The sequence below is a fragment of the Papio anubis genome, chromosome 19 (genome assembly GCF_008728515.1).
Source record: "Papio anubis isolate 15944 chromosome 19, Panubis1.0, whole genome shotgun sequence".
In the NCBI taxonomy this organism is placed as follows: domain Eukaryota; kingdom Metazoa; phylum Chordata; class Mammalia; order Primates; family Cercopithecidae; genus Papio; species Papio anubis.
This window is the reverse complement of record NC_044994.1, coordinates 857,765-880,631: the sequence shown is the minus strand read 5'-3', so window position 1 is coordinate 880,631 and position 22,867 is coordinate 857,765. Positions and strand designations below refer to the sequence as shown.

Sequence of the window (22,867 nt, the reverse complement as noted above, 5' to 3'; positions counted from 1 at the left end):
TGGATATGAGTGTCTTTGACCTTCAAAAAAGTTATAGTTAAGCCGGGCGCGGTGGCTCAAGCCTGTAATCCCAGCACTTTGGGAGGCTGAGACGGGCGGATCACGAGGTCAGGAGATCGAGACCATCCTGGCTAACACGGTGAAACCCCGTCTCTACTAAAAAATACAAAAAACTAGCCGGGCGAGGTGGCGGGCGCCTGTGGTCCCAGCTACTCCGGAGGCTGAGGCAGGAGAATGGCCTAAACCCGGGAGGCGGAGCTTGCAGTGAGCTGAGATCCGGCCACTGCACTCCAGCCTGGGCGACAGAGCCAGACTCAGTCTCAAAAAAAAAAAAAAAAAAAAAAAAGTTATAGTTGTTATCAGTTATCATAAGAGGTAGGGTCCACCTCTTAAAGTAGCAATACAATCTTATTTACGATTGAAAAAGGTCATTTCGCCACTTCTCTTTGCAGGTTTCTGTGCAATCCGTCAGGGGACAGCTGGGACCAATCATTTAAAAACCTTTCCAACCTGCTAATCTTACCGTACCTCACATTCTTGTCATTCCTGGCCAAAATCCAAAGGGATTTCCTACAGCCTCATTTTTAGTTTTTTTTTTTTTCTTCTTCTGTACTTTTGCTCCCCTGACGCAAGCTTCCACCGTCTCCATCCTAAAGTTTCCCACTACGCCCTCCAGAATGCCTTTTCCTATGAGCAAGCCCCGAGTCGCTGGCGTCTCGAAAGAGGCTCCTCCACTCTCCCGTTTTGGCGGAATCCGTGATCCCAGCCAGGCGTCCTCCCGGGGGTCTGGTCCTCTTCACCTCCTTTCCCCGAGGACTCCGGCTCCCGGCGAGCAGGCGGCCCACTTCCCCGGCCGCTTCCTTCCCCCGGGATGACGTTTCTACCGGCGGGCTCTGGTAATTCCTACTGTTTCCCTACCCCGTGGTGGCTCCTGGAACCCCCGGGCCCGGTCTGCCGGTAAAACGTTGACGCATTTAAACTACTACTTCCGATCCTCTCCTCCCCGTCCAGCCTGCGCTCTTCGGCGGCCGAGCCTGGACTGCCCGTCATGCCCTCAGGCGTCTCCCCGGCCCTCCCGGCTCCTCGGCCGTCCCTGCGGAGCGCGGCTCCTGACCACGCCCACGGCTCGCCTCCTCCACCCGCTCCGCGCGCCTCGCACGTGTCTGGGGGAAACACAGCCAAACGTCGACTTCTGATTCAGGGACGAGGACCGCGAGAGCAGTCTTCACCTTCTCATCCTTCTTCATTTCACAGTATGCAAATAAGCTCTTACTGCTTCTCATCACCGGTAACTCGCCTTTTGCAGAGCAACCGCCGCCGCCGAACGCTCAGAGCCCGGAGGCACCCGCACCAGTCCCGCCGGACGCGCCGGGCCGACGATAGGGCGGGGCTTGAGGGGGCGGGAGGGCGGGGAGAGGCGTGACGGCCCGGGGAGTAGGCGGGGCTTGACGGGCCAGGGGGCGGGGCGAGGCTTGAGGGACCGAGGGGTGGGGCGAGTCATGATGAGCCAGGGCCTGGGCGGGGCTTGAGGGGCCAGGGGACGGTTTGGGGCTGGACGGGCCCGTGGGTGGGGCGGGGCTTGAGGGACCGGGGTGTGGGCGGGGCTTGATGGGCAGGGGCGGTGCGAGGGCGTGGGCAGCACGCGCCGTGCGCTCCCGGGCTGCGAGGTCGGGCGAGGCTGCGGGCCGCGCGCCGCCGCCGCTGCCGCCGCCACTGTCCTCTTCGGAGGCGCGGGCCCGACGGAAGCCATGTTTGTGGCTCGGAGCATCGCGGCGGACCACAAGGATCTCATCCACGATGTCTCTTTCGACTTCCACGGGCGGCGGATGGCGACCTGCTCCAGCGATCAGAGCGTGAAGGTGCGCGCGGCGCTTGCGGGCGGGGCCGAGCCCGGAAGGAGGGAGAGTGGGTGGGCGGTGCGGGGAACACGGCTGGGTCTGGGTTTCAGTGACGCCGCGGGAAGCTGTGGGGTGGCGGGCGAGCCCTGGCTGGACGGGACGGAAGCGCTCCCCGCCCGCGTATTGTGGGGTCACGGCGGCCTCGCGGGCCGCGCTCCCGTGCGCCTGCGCAGCTGGTGCCGCGTGCGCGCTCCCGCCCGCAGGGGACGCCGGGCTTTCGTTCGGGCAGCGCTGCGGTGGCTGCGGGCGGGAACCCGGGGGCGGGAACCCGGGGGCGTCCCGCCGTCCGCCTGGGCGTGGCGTGTTTTGCCCGCACTGTTCACCCGAGGACCTGCAGTGGGACCTGGTGGGACACTCTGCCTGGCCGGCGCTGTGTCGAGTTCTGTGCCCCGCCGGTGTTCTCTTACTGGGGCACATGGTTTTCTCCCTGGGTTCAGAGCAGAAGCTCACTTTGTTACGCCAAGGAAGAAAAATACAAACCGTTTACATCCAATGACTTCTCTGCTTGCTGCGCAGGAATCGGAGGGTTTGTTTCTTTAAGTTCCTGTAAAAGTCTGTGGACACTTCCGACAAGCAGAATTTCTTTCTTTCTTTCTTTCTTTTTTTTTTTGAGACAGAGTCACTGTCACCCAGGCTGGAGTGCAGGGGCACGATCTCGGCTCACTGCAACCTCCGCCTCCCGGGTTCAAGCGATTATCCTGCCTCAGCATCCCACGTAGCTGGGATGACAGGTGCGCGCACCACGCCCGGCTAATTTTTTGTTTGTATTTTTTAGTAGAGATGGTGTTTCACCATGTGGGCCAGGCTGGTCTTGAACTCCTGACCTCGTGATCCGCCTGCCTCGTCCTCCCAAAGTGCTGAGATTACAGGCGTGAGCCACCGGGCCCGGCCGACAAGCAGAATTTCTAATGTGGGGATGATACATGGGATTTAGGAACCTCCCAGATGTGCTGCAGGATGAATGAAAGCTGGAGTGCGGCTTATTTTGGTTCTCGACAACTCCAGAGTCACTGAAAATCGAAAGGACAGTTTTTCCTTTTTCACATTCGAGTTTGATACCAGTGATCTCTCAAAGATAAACTTTTTATAGGTAGTGTTGCATTTCTTTTTTTTTTTTTTTTGAGACGGAGTCTCGCTCTGTCGCCCAGGCTGGAGTGCAGTGGCTGGATCTCAGCTCACTGCAAGCTCTGCCTCCCGGGTCCACGCCATTCTCCTGCCTCAGCCTCCCAAGTAGCTGGGACTACAGGTGCCCGCCACCTCGCCCGGCTATTTTTTTGTATTTTTTAGTAGAGACGGGGTTTCACCGTGTTAGCCAGCATGGTCTCGATCTCCTGACCTCGTGATCCGCCCGTCTCGGCCTCCCAAAGTGCTGGGATTACAGGCTTGAGCCACCGCGCCCGGCCGTGTTGCATTTCTTAAACGATGTAGTTTCTTTTTTTGAAACAAGTTTGTTTTTGTTGTAATAAACTACGTTAACCGTTTTAAAGTGTAGAATTCAGTGACATTGAGCACAGCATTCACATTGCTGTGCAGCGTCACCACTGCTCATCTCCAGAACCTTTTCATCATCCTAAACTGAAACTCTGTACCCGAGAGCACCCTGTTGCCTCCAGCTCACCCTCTGGTAACCTCTTTTCTACGACTTTCTATTAATTTGCATATTCTAGGTACCTCAGATAAATAGAATCATAGAATATTCGCCCTTTTATATTTGGTTTATTTCACTTAATTTTTTTTTCTTTTTCCGTTTTTTTTTTGAGACAAGGTCTGGCTCTGTCACCTAGACTGGAGTGCAGTGGTGCGATCTTGGCTTTTTGCAGCCTCAACATCCCAGGTTCAAGCGATCCTCCCACCTCAGCCTCACCGGTAGCTGAGACTACAAATGCACGCCACCACGCCTGCCTACAAATTGTTTTTGTAGAGGCAGGGTCTTGCTGTGTTGTCCAGGCTAGTCTCGAACCCCTGGGCTCAAGTGATCCTCTCACCTCAGCCTCCCAGAGTGCTGGGATTACAGGTGCGAGTCACCTTGCCCAGCCCGCTTATGTCCATTTATTCCAGAGTACTTTTTTTTTTTAAGGGAGGAGCCATGTATTTATTTGTATATATTTTTAAATGAACAAGTAATATATTTTTCTTTTTAGAGAGTAAAAAAATTACAGGCTTATTGCTAATGTTTGTTAATATTTATTGATTTCCTCTGTTTTTCCTTTAACGTTTTAAATTGCTATGGTAGAGTGTGTGTATATATATACATGTCTTGTCAGAAATAGTGTTATACTGAAAATTTTCATTAGTTTAGCATTTTATGTATTTTGAATGATTTTCTTAGGCTAATTCCAGAAGAGAAATTAGTGGATATTTTAAAAACTAGTGAAGAGAATTGGCAAATTGCTATTTTTCAGGTTATACCGTTTTTATACTGCCAGTGATAGTATTGATTTCATAGTGTTATTGCCCTCGTTACATTTTTAATAGGTGAAATTGGCACCTTCTTACTGTAATCTATATTTTTTCTGGGTAATAAGGTTCAATTTTTTTGTCTTGAGATGGAGTCTTGCCATGTTGCCCAGGCTGGAGTGCAGTGGCTATTCACGAGCGTGATCAAACTCCTGGGCTCAAGTAATCCCTCCTGCCTCAGCCTCTTGAGTAGCTTGGACTACAGGTGTGCACCACCATGCCTGGTTTCAATATTTTTGCTTTACCATTTGTTACATGTACAGTTGAGCCTATAGTTTGTAGATTCTGTATTTTTTTTTTTTTTTTTTTTTTTGAGACGGAGTCTCGCTCTGTAGCCCAGGCTGGAGTGCAGTGGCCGGATCTCAGCTCACTGCAAGTTCCGCCTCCCGGGTTTACGCCATTCTCCTGCCTCAGCCTTCCCGAGTAGCTGGGACTACAAGCGCCCGCCACCGCGCCCAGCTAGTTTTTTGTATTTTTTAGTAGAGACAGGGTTTCACCGTGTTCGCCAGGATGGTCTCGATCTCCTGACCTCGTGATCCGCCCGTCTCGGCCTCCCAAAGTGCTGGGATTACAGGCTTGAGCCACCGCGCCCGGCCGATTCTGTATTTTTTTAATTTGTCTACTCTGAAATTTACTTGTATCCCAAAAGTCTCACTGCTTTTGCAGTCATTTGTGCATGCGTGCGGAGTGGTGAAAAGTTTGAGTCTCAGGACAGACGTTTCCCATTGAGGTGAAACCAGGTGATACTCTATTTTGGCTCATGCTGTAAGCAGGTGTTTTTTGTGATCTATTTAGTGCAATGATTTTTTCATTGGTTGTCCTTTCTATTGGTGATTTCGCTGTTTAAAATGGCCTCCAAGCCTAGTGCTGAAGTGCTGTCTGGTTCCTATACAGAAGGAGGCGATGTGCGTTAAAGCGATAGTACGTGCGTTAGAGAAGCTTCCTTCAGACATGAGTTATAGTGCTGCTGAGTGAGTTCAATATTGATGAATAAACAATATGTATTAAATAAGTTCTCTTTAAACAGAAACACACATTAAACGAGGTCATGTACTGACTGGTTGACAAAAATGTAGACCAGAGACTCACAGGAACCTAACCTAGTATTTCCCCTGGGAGCAATGTTTCTGTGGTGGAGGCGACACTGTAGAAAACAACTACTTTGAATAAGGAGATTTGACTGTAACTAATTATCTCTGTTATTTAGAGCTCAGCTTCCTGAATCCCTCAGTGCCTGGCCCAGTGCTTGACACATTCAAGGTTCTCTCTCTCTATACATATTTTTTGAGACAGGAGTCTCGCTCTGTTGCCCAGGCTGGAGTGCAGTATTGTGATCTCAGCTCACTGCAACCTCCGCTTCCGGGGTTCAAGCCTCAGTCTCTCTAGTAGCTGGGACTACAGGCATGGGGCTAATTTTTGTATTTTTAGTAGAGACGGGGTTTCACCACGTTGTCTAGGCTGGTCTCGGACTCCTGACTTCGTTTGCCTTGGCCTCCCAAAGTGCTGGGTTTACAGGCGTGAGCCATCGCACCCGGCCTCCCAATAAATATTTAATTGAATGAATGAATGTTTACTTGCTGGTTGTATTCTTTTGTGAATTATATGTTCATCCCTTTGCTTGTACACTGATTCAGTCTTACAGTTTTTCGTATCAATTTGTAGGAATTTTTGCATAAAATATCTGCCTTTTATTTTCTTGTAGGTCTGGGATAAAAGTGAAAGTGGTGATTGGCATTGTACTGCTAGCTGGAAGGTTAGTGTTTATTTTTACAGTTATTAAAAATACAGAAATATTTACTGTTCATTGCATAGTTATCAATGAATTGTTTTGAGAAAATGATAAAATTAATATCGTAGTTCTTTTCCTGGAGAGACATTTTACTGCTTTTCACTATTAAAGTAACAAGTGTGTTTCTCAGAATTTGAGAGTAAGAAAATCTGTAATTATGTAGCATTCTAACATAATTATCTTAGTAATTCAGAATATTCCTTTTTCCTTTACGTATTTTAATAGTTGTAATGTTACATACATAGTTTTCTCTTTAAAAAAAAAAACCTTTACTCAAGTAGAAATTTTCTTCTTTTTTTGGGGGGGGGGACAAAGTCTTACTCTGTTGCCCAGGTAGGAGTGCAGTGGTGTGATCTTGGCTCACTGCAACCTCTGCCTGTTGGGTTCAAGTGATTCTCCTGCCTCAGCCTCCTGAGTAGCTGGGACTATAGGTACGCACCACGATGCCCGGCTAATTTTTGTGTTTTCAGTAGAGATGGGGTTTTGCCATGTTGGCCAGACTGGTCTCAAGCTCCTGACCTCAGGTTATCTGCCCTCAGCCTCCCAAAGTGCTGAGATTACAGGCGTGAGCTACCGTGCCCGGCCAAGTAGAAATTTTCATACCTTAAAAGTCATCCATTTTAAATGTACAGTTCAGTGAGTTTTAGTCAACTTACAGAGTTGTGCAGCCATCACTGCGATCCGGTTTTAGAACATTTCTCTCAAACTCAGACGTTTGCTTGTGGCCTCTTCCCACTCCAAGCCCCAGGCAACCACTGATCCATTTTCTGTCTCCATAGGTTCCTCTCCCCTACCCTCCTCTGCCCTTTTCTTGAGCTGGAGTCTTGCTCTGTCGCCCAGGTCGAAGGGCAGTGACGTGATCTCGGCTCGCTGCAACCTCGGCCTCCTGGGTTCAAGCAATTCTCCTGCCTCAGCCTCCTGAATAGCTGGGAATACAGGCACCTGCCACCACGCTTGGCTAATTTTTGTATTTTTAGTAGAGACAGGGTTTCACCATGTTGACCAGGCTGGTCTCAAATTCCTGACCTCAAGTGATCCGCCCGCCTTGGCCTCCCGAAGTGCTGGGATTACAGGCGTGAGCCACCGTGCCCGGCCTGGTTTATCCTTTCTAGAAATGTCATAGAAATGGAATTCTGAAATACATAGTCCTTTGTGTCTGGTCACTTTCCTTTTGCATGTTTTGAGGTTCATCCATATTGTGTCATGTGTCAGTTGGTTCCTTTGATACTGAGTAGTCAGTTGTATATATATTGCCACGTTTTGTTTGTCTGTTCACCAGTTGATGGACATTTGAGTTGTTTCTAGTTTTTGGCTATTACGAGTAATGCTAAGAACGTGCCATGTAAGTCTGTGGACATACATTTTCATTTCTTTTGGATAGATGCCGAGGAGTGGAATTGATGGGTTATGTATACTTAGCTTTCTAAGAAACTGCCAAACTCTTCCAAAGTGACTGTGCCCACCAGCCGTGTGTGAGGTTCCAGTTTCTCTGCATCCTCACCTGCACTTGATGATACCTGTCTTTTTTATTATAGACGTTTTAGTTGTTGAGAAGTGACCACAAAATCATTGGATTTTATTTGTATTTGCTTAATACCTCATGTTGATTATTTTTTCATATGCTTATTTGCCATTCATGTATCTTCTTTTGTGAAAGTTCTATCCAAACTCCCCCCCTCCTTTGAGGTGAGATTTACATATCATAAAATTAATACTTTTAAAGTAAACAATTAATTGGCTTTTACTTAATTTACAGTGTCGTGCAGCTATCACCTCTTTCTAGTTCCAAAACATTTTTATCATTCCAAAAGGAAACCCCTATCTCTTGCTTTTAAGCCTAACATATTTCATATGTACTTTTCTATATCTTTAAAGGCTTTTTATTAACAGCCAATAAAAATACCATTTTACTTAACTAATGGATATTTAAGTTTCCATTTTATTGTTATGAGCATCTTTGTACAAACCTTATTCTTTAGTTAGATTGCATTTTACTGTAAATCTAATAAAACTTACCTGCCTTAGTGTGCATTTTTAACTTTATAGCCCTGTATAAGTAAGAATTAAAGATGGTACAGAAAACACTGGACAAAACAAGGTTAAAAAATAAGGGTGCAAAATGTACCTTTAGTTGGTGACATTACCATGTTGAAGTTATTGGTTAAACTATTTTTATGTTGTTGACTGTAAAAAATGTTAGCTATAGAGTGTGAAACACATTTTCTGCACGTTGTTTGTTATTATACAGTATTTTCCCTGAGAAGCACCTAGCAAATTCTTTTGATGGTGACATTCTTTAAGATCTTTATATCCCTTCTCCGATCCCCTCCACTCCCACCCCTTGGCCAACATGAGGGGTGTAAGGATTTGGGCTTCCCTGTATCTACTCTTCATACAGTAGTCTATTATCAATAGACTATATTGTCAGTTAAAATCATTTAAGCATTTTATGGCTATAATCTCTATATATTATTAGACTTTTAAAGCAATTTTTTTTTTTTTTTTGAGACAGAGTCTTGCTCTGCCACCCAGGCTGGAGTGCAGTGGCGTGATCTTGGCTCACTGCAAGCTCCGCCTCCCGGGTTCATGCCATTCTCCTGCCTCGCCTCCCGAGTAGCTGGGACTACAGGCGCCCGCCACCTCGCCCGGCTAGTTTTTTTTGTATTTTTTAGTAGAGACGGGGTTTCACCGTGTCAGCCAGGATGGTCTCGATCTCCTGACCTCGTGATCCGCCCGTCTCGGCCTCCCAAAGTGCTGGGATTACAGGCTTGAGCCACCGCGCCCGGCCGCAATTTTTTTTTTTTTTGGAGACAAGGTCTTGCTCTGTCACCCAGGCTGGAGTGCAGTGGCTCAATCTTGGCTCACTGCAGCCTCAACCTTCCAGGCTGAAGTGATCCTCCCACCTCAGCCTCCCAAGCAGCTGGGACCAGAAGTGCTGCACACCACCACGCCTGACTAATTTTTTGTAGAGATGGGGTTTTGCTGTATTGCCCAGACTGGTCTCGAACCCCTGAGATCAAGCAGTCTGCCCACCTCAACCCCTCAAAGTGCTGGGAATACAGGCGTGAGCCACTATGCCTGGTTGAAGCAAATTTTTTAAAAAACTACTTTTTTCATTGAGCTATAATTTACATATCATAATGTGCACCCATTTAAAGTGTACAATTTAGTGATTTTAAGTATATTCATTAAATTGGCGAACCACCACCACTTCTAATTTCAGAACATTGTTTGCCACCTCTAAAGGAAACCCAGCACTCATTTAGCCATCACTTCATGTTCACTCTGCTCCCAGTCCCTGGTGACCACTCATCTACTTTCCGTCTCTGTGGATTTTGGAGCAAATATATCTAATGTTATTTATTTTATTAGAAGGGTATTTTCTGTAGAAAGAATTTACAAGTAAAATGGTGGACTTGTAGAATCTTTGTTTTAAAGGTTGGTTACGCTAAACTCTGAAGCAACTCTCCAACTATCAGCACTGGAAAGTAGTAAACTTTATCTGGCTAGATTTTTGTTTTATTAGTAAAATGTGAAAAGAACTGAATTCCAGAAGCGCTATAATCCTAAGTATAGAATGTCTTCTAAAGGTTAAAACATTCTGGATTTAACTTTTTATTTACATGTTATGTTGATCAGTTTTCTCCTCTTATAGAAGTAAAACTGTATTGTGTCCTTACATAAAACCAGTGTTTATGAAATATGAATAAACTAAGTTTTTAGGAAAAAAGGAGCCCTGGAATAACGAATATCTGTTCTTTTTCTTTTCGATTCCCCAGACACATAGTGGATCTGTATGGCGTGTGACATGGGCCCATCCTGAATTTGGACAGGTTTTGGCTTCCTGTTCTTTTGACCGAACAGCTGCTGTATGGGAAGAAATAGTAGGAGAATCAAATGATAAACTGCGAGGACAGAGCCACTGGGTGAGACATTTGTTGGTATTCTGGGGACTGGGAAGACATGAGCAGCCAAGGAGCACTAGTCCCAAGGCTACCTCAGATAATTGGTAAAATATCACCACTCTCCTCTATTTTTACCAGTTCTAAAGTTCTTCCTTCCATGTTTTTTTCTTTCTTGTTTATTTCATTTTAACTTGGGTCTGAAGCAATACTTAGGAGCATCATTGCATTGCTTATAACTTTTATGATGAATCCAGAATATTTGCATTGTATTTGATTTTACCTATTAATAGTCGTATATGATTTTTAAGTATTCTGGCTCACTGCAATCTCAAACTCCTGGCCCTACCTCAGCTTCCTGAGTTGCTGAGATTATAGACGTGAGCCACTGTGCCTAACTCTAAAATTCTTTTTGTTTTTTAACCTGAAACTCTTAAGGGTTAATACAATTTTTTTTTTTTTTTTGAGACGGAGGCTCATTCTGTCGCCCAGGCTGGAGTGCAGTGGTGCGATCTTGGCTCATTGCCAGCTCTGGCTCCCGGGTTCACGCCATTCTCCTGCCTCAGCCTCCCGAGGAGCTGGGACTACAGGCGCCGCCACCGTGCCCGGCTAATTTTTTGTATTTTTAGTAGAGACGGGGTTTCACCGTGTTAGCCAGGATGGTCTTGATCTCCTGACCTCATGATCTGCCCTCCTCGGCCTCCCAAAGTGCTGGGATTACAGGCATGAGCCACCGCACCCGGCCAAGGGTTAATAAAATTATTTTAAAAATGTTTCTTCTGTTTTGTGGTTACTTTTGTTTTCTTAGAATATATACTCTTCTCGGCCGGGTGCAGTGGCTCACGCCTATAATCCCAGCACTTTTGGAGGTCGAGGTGGGCAGATCACCTGAGGTCAGGAGTTTGCGACCAGCCTGACCAACATGAAGAAACCCCGTCTCTACTAAAAATACAAAACTTAGCTGGGCATGGTGGCTCATGCCTGTAATTCCAGCTACTCAGGAGGCTGAGGCAGGAGAATCGCTTGAACCCAGTGGGCAGAGGTTGCCGTGAGCTGAGATCGTGCCATTGTACTCCAGCCTGGGTAATAAGAGTAAAACTCCGTCTCAAAAAAAAAAAAAGAAAATGTACTCTCCTTATGCCTGTAATCTCAGCACTTCGAGAGGCCAAGGCGAGTGGATCACCTGAGCTTGGGAGTTTGAGACCAGCCTGACCAACATGGTAAACCCCTTCTCTACTAAAAATATAAAAATTACAAAAATTAGCCACGCATGGTAGCAGGTACCTGTAATCCCAGCTACTCTGGGGGCCGAGGCAGGAGAATCATTTGAACCCGGGAGGCAGAGGTTGCAGTGAGCCGAGATCGCTTCATGGCACTCCAGCCTGGGGGACAACAGCGAGACTTCATCTCAAAAAAAAAAAACACACACTCTCCCTTATCTGCATCTGCTTTTATCGCTGTCTTTGCTTGACTGGATGTTTGAATTTGGGCAAGAACATAATATAATCTGTGTGCTGTTGAAGCTCCTCATCTATAAAGTGAAAACATTGAACTAGATTATATGTAAGACTCTTTCTAGCATTTTCATATGAAGGTATTATCATCTGCAGGCTTTTTTCCCCTTTTATGATTTGTTTTTTATAATACATAATCATGCACACGGTATAACTTTCAAAAGAAACAAAAGGAAGTATGTAGTGGGAGTGTCCTGCTATCACCCCTCACCTACCTTCCCTAATGCATGCTACTACATTAGAGCCAGTGGCAGCTCATTGCCGTCTCAACCTCCTGGGCCTAAGCAATCCTCCCACCTTCGCCCCCCAGGTAGCTGGGACCACAGGCGTGCACCACAGGCTAATTTTTTTATTTTGTAGAGATGGGGTTTCACCATGTTGCCCACGCTGGTCTTGAACTCCTGGACTCAAGCAGTCCTTCCTCCTAGGCCTCCCAAAGTGCTGTGGTTATAGGCGTGAGCCACTATGCGGGCCATGATGCAGTTTTTTACTGTGGTAAAATATGTATAATGTAATATTCCTCATTTTAGCTGTTTGGTTTTTTTCCCCCCGCCCACACAGAGTGTTGCTCTGTTGCCCAGGCTGGAGTAAGGTGGTGGGATCCCGGCTCACTGCATTCTCCGCCTCTGGAGTTCAAGCGATTCTCCTACCTCAGTCTCCTGAGTAGCTGGGACTACAGGCATGTGCCACCATGCCCAGCTAATTTTTTTGTGTTTTTAGGAGAGACAGGGTTTCACCATGTTGGTCAGGCTGGTCACGAACTCCTGACCTCAAATGATCCGCCCGCCTTGGCCTCCCAAAGTGCTGGGATTACAGGCGTGAGCCATGGTGCCCGGTCCATTTTAACTATTTGTAAGTGGTATAATTCAGTAGAATTAATTACGTTCACAGTGCTGTGTACCCATCACTGTTATCTATACCCAAAACTGTTCATCATTGCCAGCGTAAACTCCGTATTGTTAAAGAATGCCTCCCCCTTCCTCCTCCCTCTACCCCCATTCAACTGTCTATCAATTTGACTAGGTACTGCATATAAGTGGAATCACAGTATTTGTCGATTTGTGACTGGCTTGTTTCAGTAAAATGTTTTCAAGGTCTGTCCATATTGTAGCATATATTAACTTTATTCCTTTCTATGGGTGGGTAATATTCCATTGTGTGTGTATACCACATTTTGTTTATCCGTTCATTTGTAGACGGACCCTTGGGTTATTTCCGCTTCATGGCTGTCATGAATACTGTGAGCATTGTTGTACAGGTAAACGTTTGAGACTGTGCGTTCCATTATTCTGGATATATACCTAGGAGTACAATTGCTGGCTCATATGGTAGTTCTATGTTTCACGTTTTTAGGAACTGTCCGACTTTTCCGTAGCAGCTACACCATTTTACATTCCTACCAGCAATGCTCAACGGTTCCAGTTTTTCCAGATCTTCATTAGCACTTGTTATTGTGCTTTTTATTGTAGCCATCCTAGGGATTGTGTTGTGACGTGATATCTCCATTGTGGTTCTGATTTGCATTTCTCTAGGAATTACTGATGTTGACTATATTTTCATGTGCTCACTGACCAATTGTATGTCTTCCTTGGGAAAATACTATCCATATCCTTTGCCCATTTTTTAAAATGGGTTTTTTGTTGTTGTAGGAGTTCTTTATATGTTCTAGATATTAATCCCTTATCTGGTATAGGTTGAGTATTCCTTATCCATAATGCTAGGATTCAGAAATGTTTTCCATTTCGGATTTTGGAATATTTGCATTTATACTTACCAGTTAAGCATTTGCCTACTTATTTATTCACTTAATAGAGTTGCCCAGGCTGGTCTTGAACTCCTGGGTTCAAGTGATCCTCCACCTTGGCCCCCCCAGAGTGCTGGGATTACAGGTGTGAGCCACCATGCCCGACTCCAATTAAGCATTCTAAATCCAAAACTTTGAGATTCAGAATGCTTCAGTGAGCATTTTTTTTGAGCATCATGCCAGTGCTCAAAAAGTTTTGGGTTTTGGAGCATTTCAGATTTCAGATTTTTGGATTTCATATGCACAATCTGTAAATGATTTACAAATACTCTCTCCCATTCTGTGGGTTGCCTTTTTCACTCTTGATGATTTTCTTTGATGTACAAAATTTAAAAATTTTGAAGTCTAGTTTATGTATTTTTTTCTTTTGTTTCCCCTCCTTTTGGTGTTATATCCAGGAAAGCATTGCCAAATCCAGTGTCAGGAAGACTTTCCCCAGCGTTTTCTTCTAAGATTGTTATAGAATCCTCAATTCAGGCTTGTATCCCCAGTGCGGAGCTGAGATCAAATACTGAGTCATTGGTACTTGGAGATAGAGAAAGGTTTATTTGATTTGGCTAAAGCAAGAAGGTGGGAGGAAAAGATCTCTTAAATCCATCTAAACAAAAGGAAGCAGTGGGTAGTTTTTAATGTGACTAGAGAGTAAGGGATGGGGAGTTTCACAGAATCTAGTGGAAAAGTCTGTGTTTTTTTAGTCTCAGATAATGCGTTCAGCAACCAGACATCTGGTTGTTAGCAGCTGGTAACAGTGTCCCTAAAGCCATTCATTTCTTCTGGCAACAGTTTTCTTTACGTGACCCTGAAGTTATCTCTTTCTGCTTGACAAAGAAAAGCAGTACATCAACAGTTTATCATTATATTGTTTGCAACAAGGAATATTTAGCAAAAAGTGAGTGATTAACGTGCAAGCAAGCAAGGGCCTGATAAAAATTATTTCAGTCATTAAAAAATGCTAGGGTGCTGAAATCTAGTTTTCCCAGCACCATTTATTGAAAAGACCGTTCTTTCCCCTGTTGAATGGTCTTGACACCTTTGTTGAAAATTAATTGGCTATATATATGGAGCATTGCTTTCTGGGCTCTCTTGTGGACCATTGGTCTGTATGTCTCCTTGTCCTAATAGCGCACTGTTTTAATTCCGGTAACTTTGTAGCTTGAGTGGCTATTCAGACTGTTTTACAGCTCTTCTAGGGGGAGGAGTATGTCTGATTGCCTTTGCACTAGGGATTCCCTAAGCCAAACAGCTGCTTATGGGGAGGAGGGAATAGAAATTTATAGACTTATAAAGGATTTTTTGGCATTAAATCGGAGGTGTGTCAGTTCAGTATACTATAGGTTGGATTTGGGAGTGGTGGCATAAGAAGGACTTTTCTTCAAACTTCAAGATACTTATTTGTATTTAGTTTAGTCACCTTTCATTAATATATTAGCAGTGGCAAATCCATTTGTGTGTGCAGCAACCTTATTTCTTGCTTCCTCAGAAGAAAGAATTCCACCTAGGGGGGCATAAGGCAGAGTAAGAGACTAAGGTAAGTTTTAGAGCCAGAGTGGAAGTTTGTTAAAAAATTGTACAGCAGAAATGAAAGGAAGTAAAATACACTTGGAAGAGGACCAAGTGGGTGACTTGAGAGAGTCAAATGCATGGTTTGACCTGTTTTAACTGAGCGAGTTGTGGACAAACGCCACACTGTGAGACTAATTCAGGAGTCCTTTTATTGCCGGCCACCGAGAGACGGCTAGCGCTCAAAATTCTCTAGCCCCGAAGAAGGGGCTAGATTTCTGTTTATACCATGGTCTAAATAGGGGAGGGGGAGTTTAGCTGAAGCATTTTTTACAGAAGCAGAACAGGCAAAAAGTTAAAAAATTAATTGGTTACAGAAGCAGTTACAGAAAAATAAACAGTTCCAGGCGCAGGGACTCAAGACTATCACAGAGAGATAAATGCAGGGGCTTTAGGTACCATCCAGCGAGCGCGTCCCCGGAGCTGCTGATTGAACCTCAGTATCTTACCAGCAAGTGCGTTCCTGGAGTCAGCTTGCCCTCGCTGCGCCTTTCACGGGGGGAGGTAAGGTGGGCTGCAAGTGAAGGCACTGAAATGGAGTCTGTCCGGCTCTCAGCTGAGAGAGGCAATCCGGTTAAAGCAGACCTTTGACTTGGGTGGTCAGACGTTGGCGTGCTTCCCGGGGTTGCGTCTCTTCTCCTCTGATTCCCCCCTGGCGTGGGCAGTCCGCGTGTGCGGTGGCCCGCTCGTGCTTGGGAGGGCTGCGTGTGCGGTGTGTCTACTGGAGTTGTGCATATGCTCGCTTGAGGCCTTCTTCCCTTACCAGAATGTTCCTAGAAGGTCGTACATCTGCTGGGTGCCGCCATTTTGCCTCTTAGTGCGCATGCGTGAGCCGCTCGTCCCCTCGTCCGCCTCCTGCGGTCTCCCCAGGCGCTGCCGGTCGCTGATGTCCGGGGTTTGTGTCTGTTCGCAGACTGCGTTCGCGGGCGTGGCTGCAGCCAGTGGTTAGTTCAGAGAGAGAGTTTAACCACGGCCTGCCCGTCACCGCATGGTTGCTTGGTGTTCCTGTGGGGTGGGGTCCTCTGCTGCCCTGCTCCTGTCTGACGACCCACTGTAACACATGCGTTGATTTTCTCAGCATCTGTGTTTGTAGTATTCAGTGGGGTCTGTAGACAAATGTCATATGTGCTATCTTTGAAGTGCGGTAATATCATCCTTTGTTATTGAGACTCTTGTTTTTGAGGACGGATTCCTCGCTCTGTCGCCTGCTGGAGGAGGCATGATCTGTTTCACTGCAAGCTCCACCTCTGGCCCGCTCATTCTGCTGCCTCAGCCTCCTGAGGAGCTGGGACTAGCTTCCACACTGGCCAGCATATTTTTATTTTAGAGATTTGGCTCAGTGTTGTTAGGATGGTCTCGCTGATTTGTTCTGCAGATCCTGCCTAGTGTTGGCTGGCAGGCGGAGCCACCGCCACTGGCCACACATATTATACTTCAAGAGGCATCTTTGGTCATGCTGTGGCTCACGCCTGTAATCCCAGCACTTTGGGAGAGGCCAGGAGGTCGGGCGGATCAACAGGTCAGAGATCGAGACCATCCTGGCTACAATACAGTGAAACCCTTCTGCCTCTACTAAAAAATACAAACCAAGTAGGTGGTCTCAGTCCCAGCTACCTCGGGAAGCCGGTGGCAGCCTGGCAAACCGTGAGAGGGAGTCGCAGCTGAGATCCAAGACACTCCAAGTTTGAGATGCAGAGCTGCAGACTCCATCTCCAAAAGAGGCATTTTGCAACTATAGACAGTAACTGTTGATTTCTAAACTTTATTGACTTTTTTGAGACAGCTCTGTCACCCAGGCTGGTGAGTGACGTGATCTCGGCTCTGCTACTGCAGCTCACCAACACATTCGTTTTATATTCACGCCCAGCCCCTGACTGCGGCCCCGCCATCACCGCCTGCCACCTTGCCTCTGGCTGCAGGTCCTGAGCCCCTGACCCCGCTGATCACCCACCCTCATGAACCACCGCACCTGCAATTTCTATTGATGTTTTAAGGTTTTGACCTTATCTCGCTGTAACTTTTAAATGTGATGTTGGAATTTTACAGTGATCACAGAGCTTGCTTTCTACCGTTCTTTTGGTCTCTGTTAAATGCCTTCACTTAAAAGTGCATGGTAGCTGCGTGCAGTGGCTCACACCTGTAATCCTAGCAACTCGGGATGCTGAGGTGGGAGGATCGCTTGAGGCCAGGAGTTGGAGACCCATCTGTGCAACATAGTGAGACCCCCATCTCTAAAAAAAAAAAAGAAAAACTAGCTGGGCATGGTGGCAGGTGCCTGTCATCCCAGCTACTGGGAAAGCTGAGGCAAAAGGATCACTTGAGCCATGATCATGATACTGTATTCCAGCCTGGGTGACAGAGCAAGACCCCGTCCCTAAGAAAAAAAAAAAAGGAGAATAATAGTGGTCCAAATGGGATTAACAGAAAATTACTCTTGAGAGAAGAAATTGCATGCCTTCCTTAGTGTTTTTTTGGTCTCTTCTCCTCTGATTCCTCCCTTGGGGTGGGCAGTCCGCGTGTGCAGTGGCCCACTCGTCGTTGTTGTTTTGTTGGTTGGTTGGTTTGTTTGTTTTTTTGGGACAGGGTCTTGCTCTGTCACCCAGTCTGGAGTACAGTGGTGCGATCTTGGCTCATTGTACCTTCTGCCGCACTGGCTCAAGCAGTCCACCCACCTCAGCCTCCCGAATAGTTGGGGCCACAGGTGTGCACCACCACACCTGGCTATTTTTTTTTTTTTTTTTAATTTTTAGTAGAGATGGTGTCTTGCCATGTTGCCCAGGCTGGTCCTGAACTCCGGAGCTCAAGCAATCTGCCTGCCTCGGTTTCCCAAAGTTTTGGGATTACAGGTGTGAGCCATCATGCTCAACTCATTTACTGTTAAAGGATCTAATGCCTGCAGCATGCTTTGTATGTCAAAACTACTTGTCTGAAAATTCTAACATTTTCTGTTTTTTGTGACCAGTCTGCTTAAGAGAGATTACTTATATATAAAGGGAGGCTTTTGGAGGTAGACTTTTTTTTTTTATTAAAGGGAGTAATTAATTATAGTTAGCTAATTTGTTAGTGATTCCCAGCTATATATGTGGTATTTTGCCATGTACTTGTAGGAAATTGTGGCCCAGACACATATCCAAGCTCGTATACCTAGTGAATGACAGAGGAGTTTCTGTGTGATTCCAGAGTCTGTGTGTCTTTCCCATTCTACCATGCTTTCTTTTTGTATGGAATTTAAATTGTTAATTTTATTTTTTTTAGGTTAAAAGGACAACTCTGGTGGATAGCAGAACATCTGTTACTGATGTGAAGTTTGCTCCCAAGCACATGGGTCTTATGTTAGCAACCTGTTCGGCAGATGGTATAGTAAGAATATATGAGGCACCAGATGTTATGAATCTCAGCCAGTGGTCTTTGCAGCATGAGATCTCATGTAAGCTAAGCTGTAGTTGTATTTCTTGGAACCCTTCAAGGTAAGTTTACATGTTAAACCTCTAATAACATCCTAGTAAAATAAACTAGTAATTTTTTTTTTTTTTTTTGTGAGACAGCTTCTCCCTCTGTCCCCCAGGCTGGAGTGCAGTGGCGCAGTCTCAGCTCACTGCAAGCTCCGCCTCCCGAGGTGTTGTCATTCTCCTACCTCAGCCTCCCGAGCAGCTGGGACTACAGGTGCTCGCCACCACACCCGGTTAATTTTTTGTATTTTTAGTAGAGAAGGGGTTTCACCCTGTTAGCCAGGATGGTCTCTATCTCCTGACCTTGTGATCTGCCCGCCTCAGCCTCCCAAAGTGCTGTGATTACAGGCGTGAGCCACTGTGCCTGGCCCATAAACTAGTAATTTTTAAGGTAATTATTTTATAAGACAGTGTCTCGCTGTGTCGCCCAGGCTGGAGTGCAGTGGCCGGATCTCAGCTCACTGCAAGCTCCGCCTCCCGGGTTTTTACGCCATTCTCCTGCCTCAGCCTCCCGAGTAGCCGGGACTACAGGCGCCCGCCACCTCGCCCGGCTAGTTTTTCGTATTTTTTTAGTAGAGACGGGGTTTCACCGTGTTAGCCAGGATGGTCTCGAACTCCTGACCTCGTGATCCGCCCGTCTCGGCCTCCCAAAGTGCTGGGATTACAGGCTTGAGCCACCGCGCCCGGCGAACTAGTAATTTTTAAGGTAATAATTTGATAATTTATTCTCTCAAAAGTGCTTTTTCTCAAGATATATAGATTATATGTTCTCCGTTTTTCACCCAGCATGTCACTTGTCCCCGTTTCCACTCAGCAGAGGGAAGCAGCATTGTAAATATGTTCATGTGAACCTTTTGGATGTTTTCTATGCATGTACAAATAACTAATGAAGTCATAAACAGACATATGCACACACGCCCAAATATTTACTAGCACAGGTAGACACAAAACACACAGATGTTGAAACCCATACATTTGATTGATTGATTGATTGGTTGATTGAGACAGTGTTGCTCAGTTGCCCAGGCTGGAGTGCAGTGGCGCTGTCTTGGCTCACTGCAGCCTCCACCTCCTGAGTTCAAGCAATTCTCCTGCCTTAGCCTCCCAAGTAGCTAGAATTACAGGCATGCGCCACCACATCTGCCTAATTTTGCATTTTTAGTGGAGACCATGTTTCACCATGTTGGCCAGACTGATCACCTCAGATGATCTGCCTACCTCAGCCTCCAAGAGTGCTGGGATTACAGGCGTGAGCCACTGCACCCAGCCAGAAACCCTTACATTTTCCTTCCTTGCAATTAGCTTTTTTCACTTAAAGATACATTGTGGGCATTTTTCCATATATTAATATATCTAGTTCTACCTCATTTCTTTTTAACTGCCATATAGAGCATGATTGCATGTATATTATCATAGTTGCTTTTTGTTAAACTATTTTTAAACAATTGCAAGAATCACTTGGTAAAGAAAAGAATTGAAATAATCTGTAAGAATACAGAAAGAAAGGTAAAGTTCTTTTACCCCCTAAAAACAAATGCTGTTATTAGTTCTGTTTTCAGACTTTAATTCTGGTAGTCACTAGTATATTTTTAAAGGATTTACTTATACCTCTGGTTCTTGCTATGTTATCTTTTTTTTTTTTAAATTTTTATTCTGCTATTTTTCCACATGTTCTTGCTGTGTTATCATTAAACAATATCCAAACTGATAGGAAAGATGAATAGAGCACATTTATACAACTTTCCACGTCCCAAGGTATGACTAGATAGATATCTTATTTGTGGTGATGTTGATAGTTGTTTGAGTTATGTTGGTAATTATTATAATTTCAAATAATATATATCTCTATACATATTAATCAGTTTTTAGATTATTTACTTCCCTTTCTTTTTTTTTCTTGAGATGGAGTCTTGCCTTGTTGCCCAGGCTGGAGTGCAGTGGCATGATCTCTGCTCAGTGCAACCTCCACCTCCTGGGTTTAAGTGATTCTCCTGTGTCAGCCTCCCGAGTAGCTGGGATTACAGGCACCCGCTGCTACCACACCCGGCTAGTTTTTTTTGTATTTTTAGTAGAGACGAGGTTTCTCCATGTTAGTCAGGCGGGTCTTGAGCTCCTGACCTCAGGTGATCTGCCCGCCTTGGCCTCCCAAAGTGCTGGGATTACAGGCGTGAGCCACTGTGCCTAGCTTCTGCACTCTTAAGAAAGAGGAAATTAGTTTATTTTGCTTCCCCCTCATATTGCCCCTTCCATTTCCTCATTCTTTTTTTTTTTTTGAGGCAGAGTTCACACCTGCCACCCAGGCTGAGTGAAATGGCGTGGATCCTGGCCTCCACTGCAACCTCCTACTCCTGGGTCTTGCTATGGGATTCCCCTGCCTCTGCCTCTGAGAGTAGCTGGGATTACAGGCACCTGCCACCATGCACAGCTAACTTTTGTATTTTTCAGGAGGTTCTTTCACCTCAGATTTCAGCCAGGATGGTCTCGGCCCTCCTGACCTTTGTGATCCGCTTCTGCCTGGCCTCCAAAGTGCTGGGATAACAGGCTATTTTCACCCAGTCCATTTCTAATTCCCTGTATTGTTTGTATACTATAAGATTTATAGCTATTTATATTCAGTAGAAATATTATCATTATATGTATTTTGTCTTTTGACTACAAATTGATTCTTAAAACTGCTGTTGTTTCAGCTTTTGGCAATCTAGATTATGTAAGTATTCATTTGAGATGCCAGTATCTGTTTCATGAAAGCTTTGTTGTTCCTGTAGAATAAGCTGGTATTACCTTATGATGAGTGCTCTGTTTTCTTTCTTGATTTCTTTTACTTCTGGCTTATACTTAGCTGTCACAGATTTTCTGTCACATGTTGTCTTTAGATTTTTTTTTTTTTCATTCAAGCAGTCTTCTTGGCCTGGCCTCCCAAAGTGCTGAGATTACAGGCATGAGCCACTGCACTTGGCCAGTCCTACTCGACACTCAGTGGTCCCTTTAAAAATGAGTGTTCTTGTCTCAAATTGGGGATATCTTATGATCCTTTAATAATTTCTTTTTATTCTCTCGTCTCTATTCTGTCTTTCTGGCACTCCTATTTGATTATTCCAGGATTTACTCTCCATTTAAAAAAAATTGTTTGGAGATTTAGTACTCCATCTCCCAGATCTCCAGTTTGTTCTCCAGGTGTACTTTTTATCCCATCATTGAATTTTTGTGTGAATGGCAATCATTTTTAATTGTTCAGACTTTCTTTTTCTCTGATTATTTCTTTTTTATACCAGTCAGTTTTTGTTACATGCGTTACACTATTTCCCTGTGGTTCCTAGTTAAGAGTTTTTAAAATTTGCATTTGTTCGCTGAGCTATAATACTGGATACTAGCTCAATTATCATTTGCCCTGGCTATGTTCTATAAAGTTACCATGAACGCTGAATTAGCTAATACTGGATACTGAATTGCTCCTAGGGGAAATACAGGCTTTCCACAAGTCTCTCACTACATTTCTGTCAACTGATCAGTATATAACCTTTTTGTGTGTCTTTCTTTTTAAAGGTAACTTATATGTTGTTGATTCATTAACATCGAACTCACAGCCAACAACACAAACTACCCAGGCCTGAACAAGGCATTCTGAATACACAAATTTTCTCCGTAAAGCACATCCCGGCCTTCCTATGTTTAGGAACACTAGACAGCGCTTCAGCAGCATCCACGGGATTTTAAACTGTGAAATCACTTTTAAAAAGCACAAAAATGTGAAACACGTGAGGCGAACTGACTAGACTGTGAAAAGGACATTCGTTTACCAATGAGAGCCAAAGGAAGAAGGCATCTCTGCTGGGAAACTGTGCATCAGGCAACTGGATTTTTTTGTAGAGCTGCTTTGTACCTGCCAATCAATGACCATGAAAGCCTGGGCCGGGCACGGTGGCTCATGCCTGTAATCCCAGCACTTTGGGAGGCCGAGGTGGGCAGATCACTTCAAGTCAGGAGTTTGAGACCAGCCTGGCCAACATGGCAAAACACTTTCTACTAAAAATTCAAAAATTAGCTGGGCGTGGTGGTGTGTGCCGGTAATCCCAGCTACTCAGGAGGCTGAGGCAGGAGAATTGCTTGAACCCTGGAGGTGAAGGTTGCAATGAGATCATGCCACTGTACTCCAGCCTGGGCAACAGAGTGTGACTCTGTCTCAAAAAAGAGAAAAAAATAATAACAAAGAAAGCCTGAGAGAATTGGGTTTTATGGTTACAAATAAATTTTAGGCCAGTTTACAAATGCAGAATCTCTAAATACTGAGGATTGGCTATATGTGTTTTCTCAAAGATCAGTTCTTTTCATGTGCCTTGGTCTTTATCTTCTGCACTGCTTGTTTTTCTTTGGTGTCCGCTGGTCTTTGCTTATTTTTATTTATGGGTGAGTGACTGTTACTGCTAGTAGAGAAAACTGGTATTGGCATTTTTTCTCCTGCTGGGTGCTCTGTTGGGTTAACAACGTACTCTCTGC

The 22,867-nt window shown here is 45.3% G+C and overlaps 1 protein-coding gene across 4 annotated transcripts in view; it reads left to right on the top strand.

The window, feature by feature from the left end:
• The first annotated feature begins 1,613 nt into the window (after positions 1–1,613).
• The window catches only part of SEH1L (SEH1 like nucleoporin), a 38,924-nt gene continuing 17,670 nt past the window's right edge, over positions 1,614–22,867 (top strand). For 3 of the 4 annotated variants that reach the window (XM_031658665.1, XM_031658663.1, XM_031658666.1), the window contains exons 1-4: positions 1,614–1,859; positions 6,058–6,108; positions 9,924–10,070; positions 18,180–18,391. In XM_031658665.1, coding sequence (XP_031514525.1) covers positions 1,749–1,859; positions 6,058–6,108; positions 9,924–10,070; positions 18,180–18,391 — 521 coding nt within the window. In that variant the 5' untranslated portion in view covers positions 1,614–1,748. The remainder of the gene's footprint in view (positions 1,860–6,057; positions 6,109–9,923; positions 10,071–18,179; positions 18,392–22,867) is intronic. The other variant, XM_031658664.1, reaches the window with a different exon arrangement.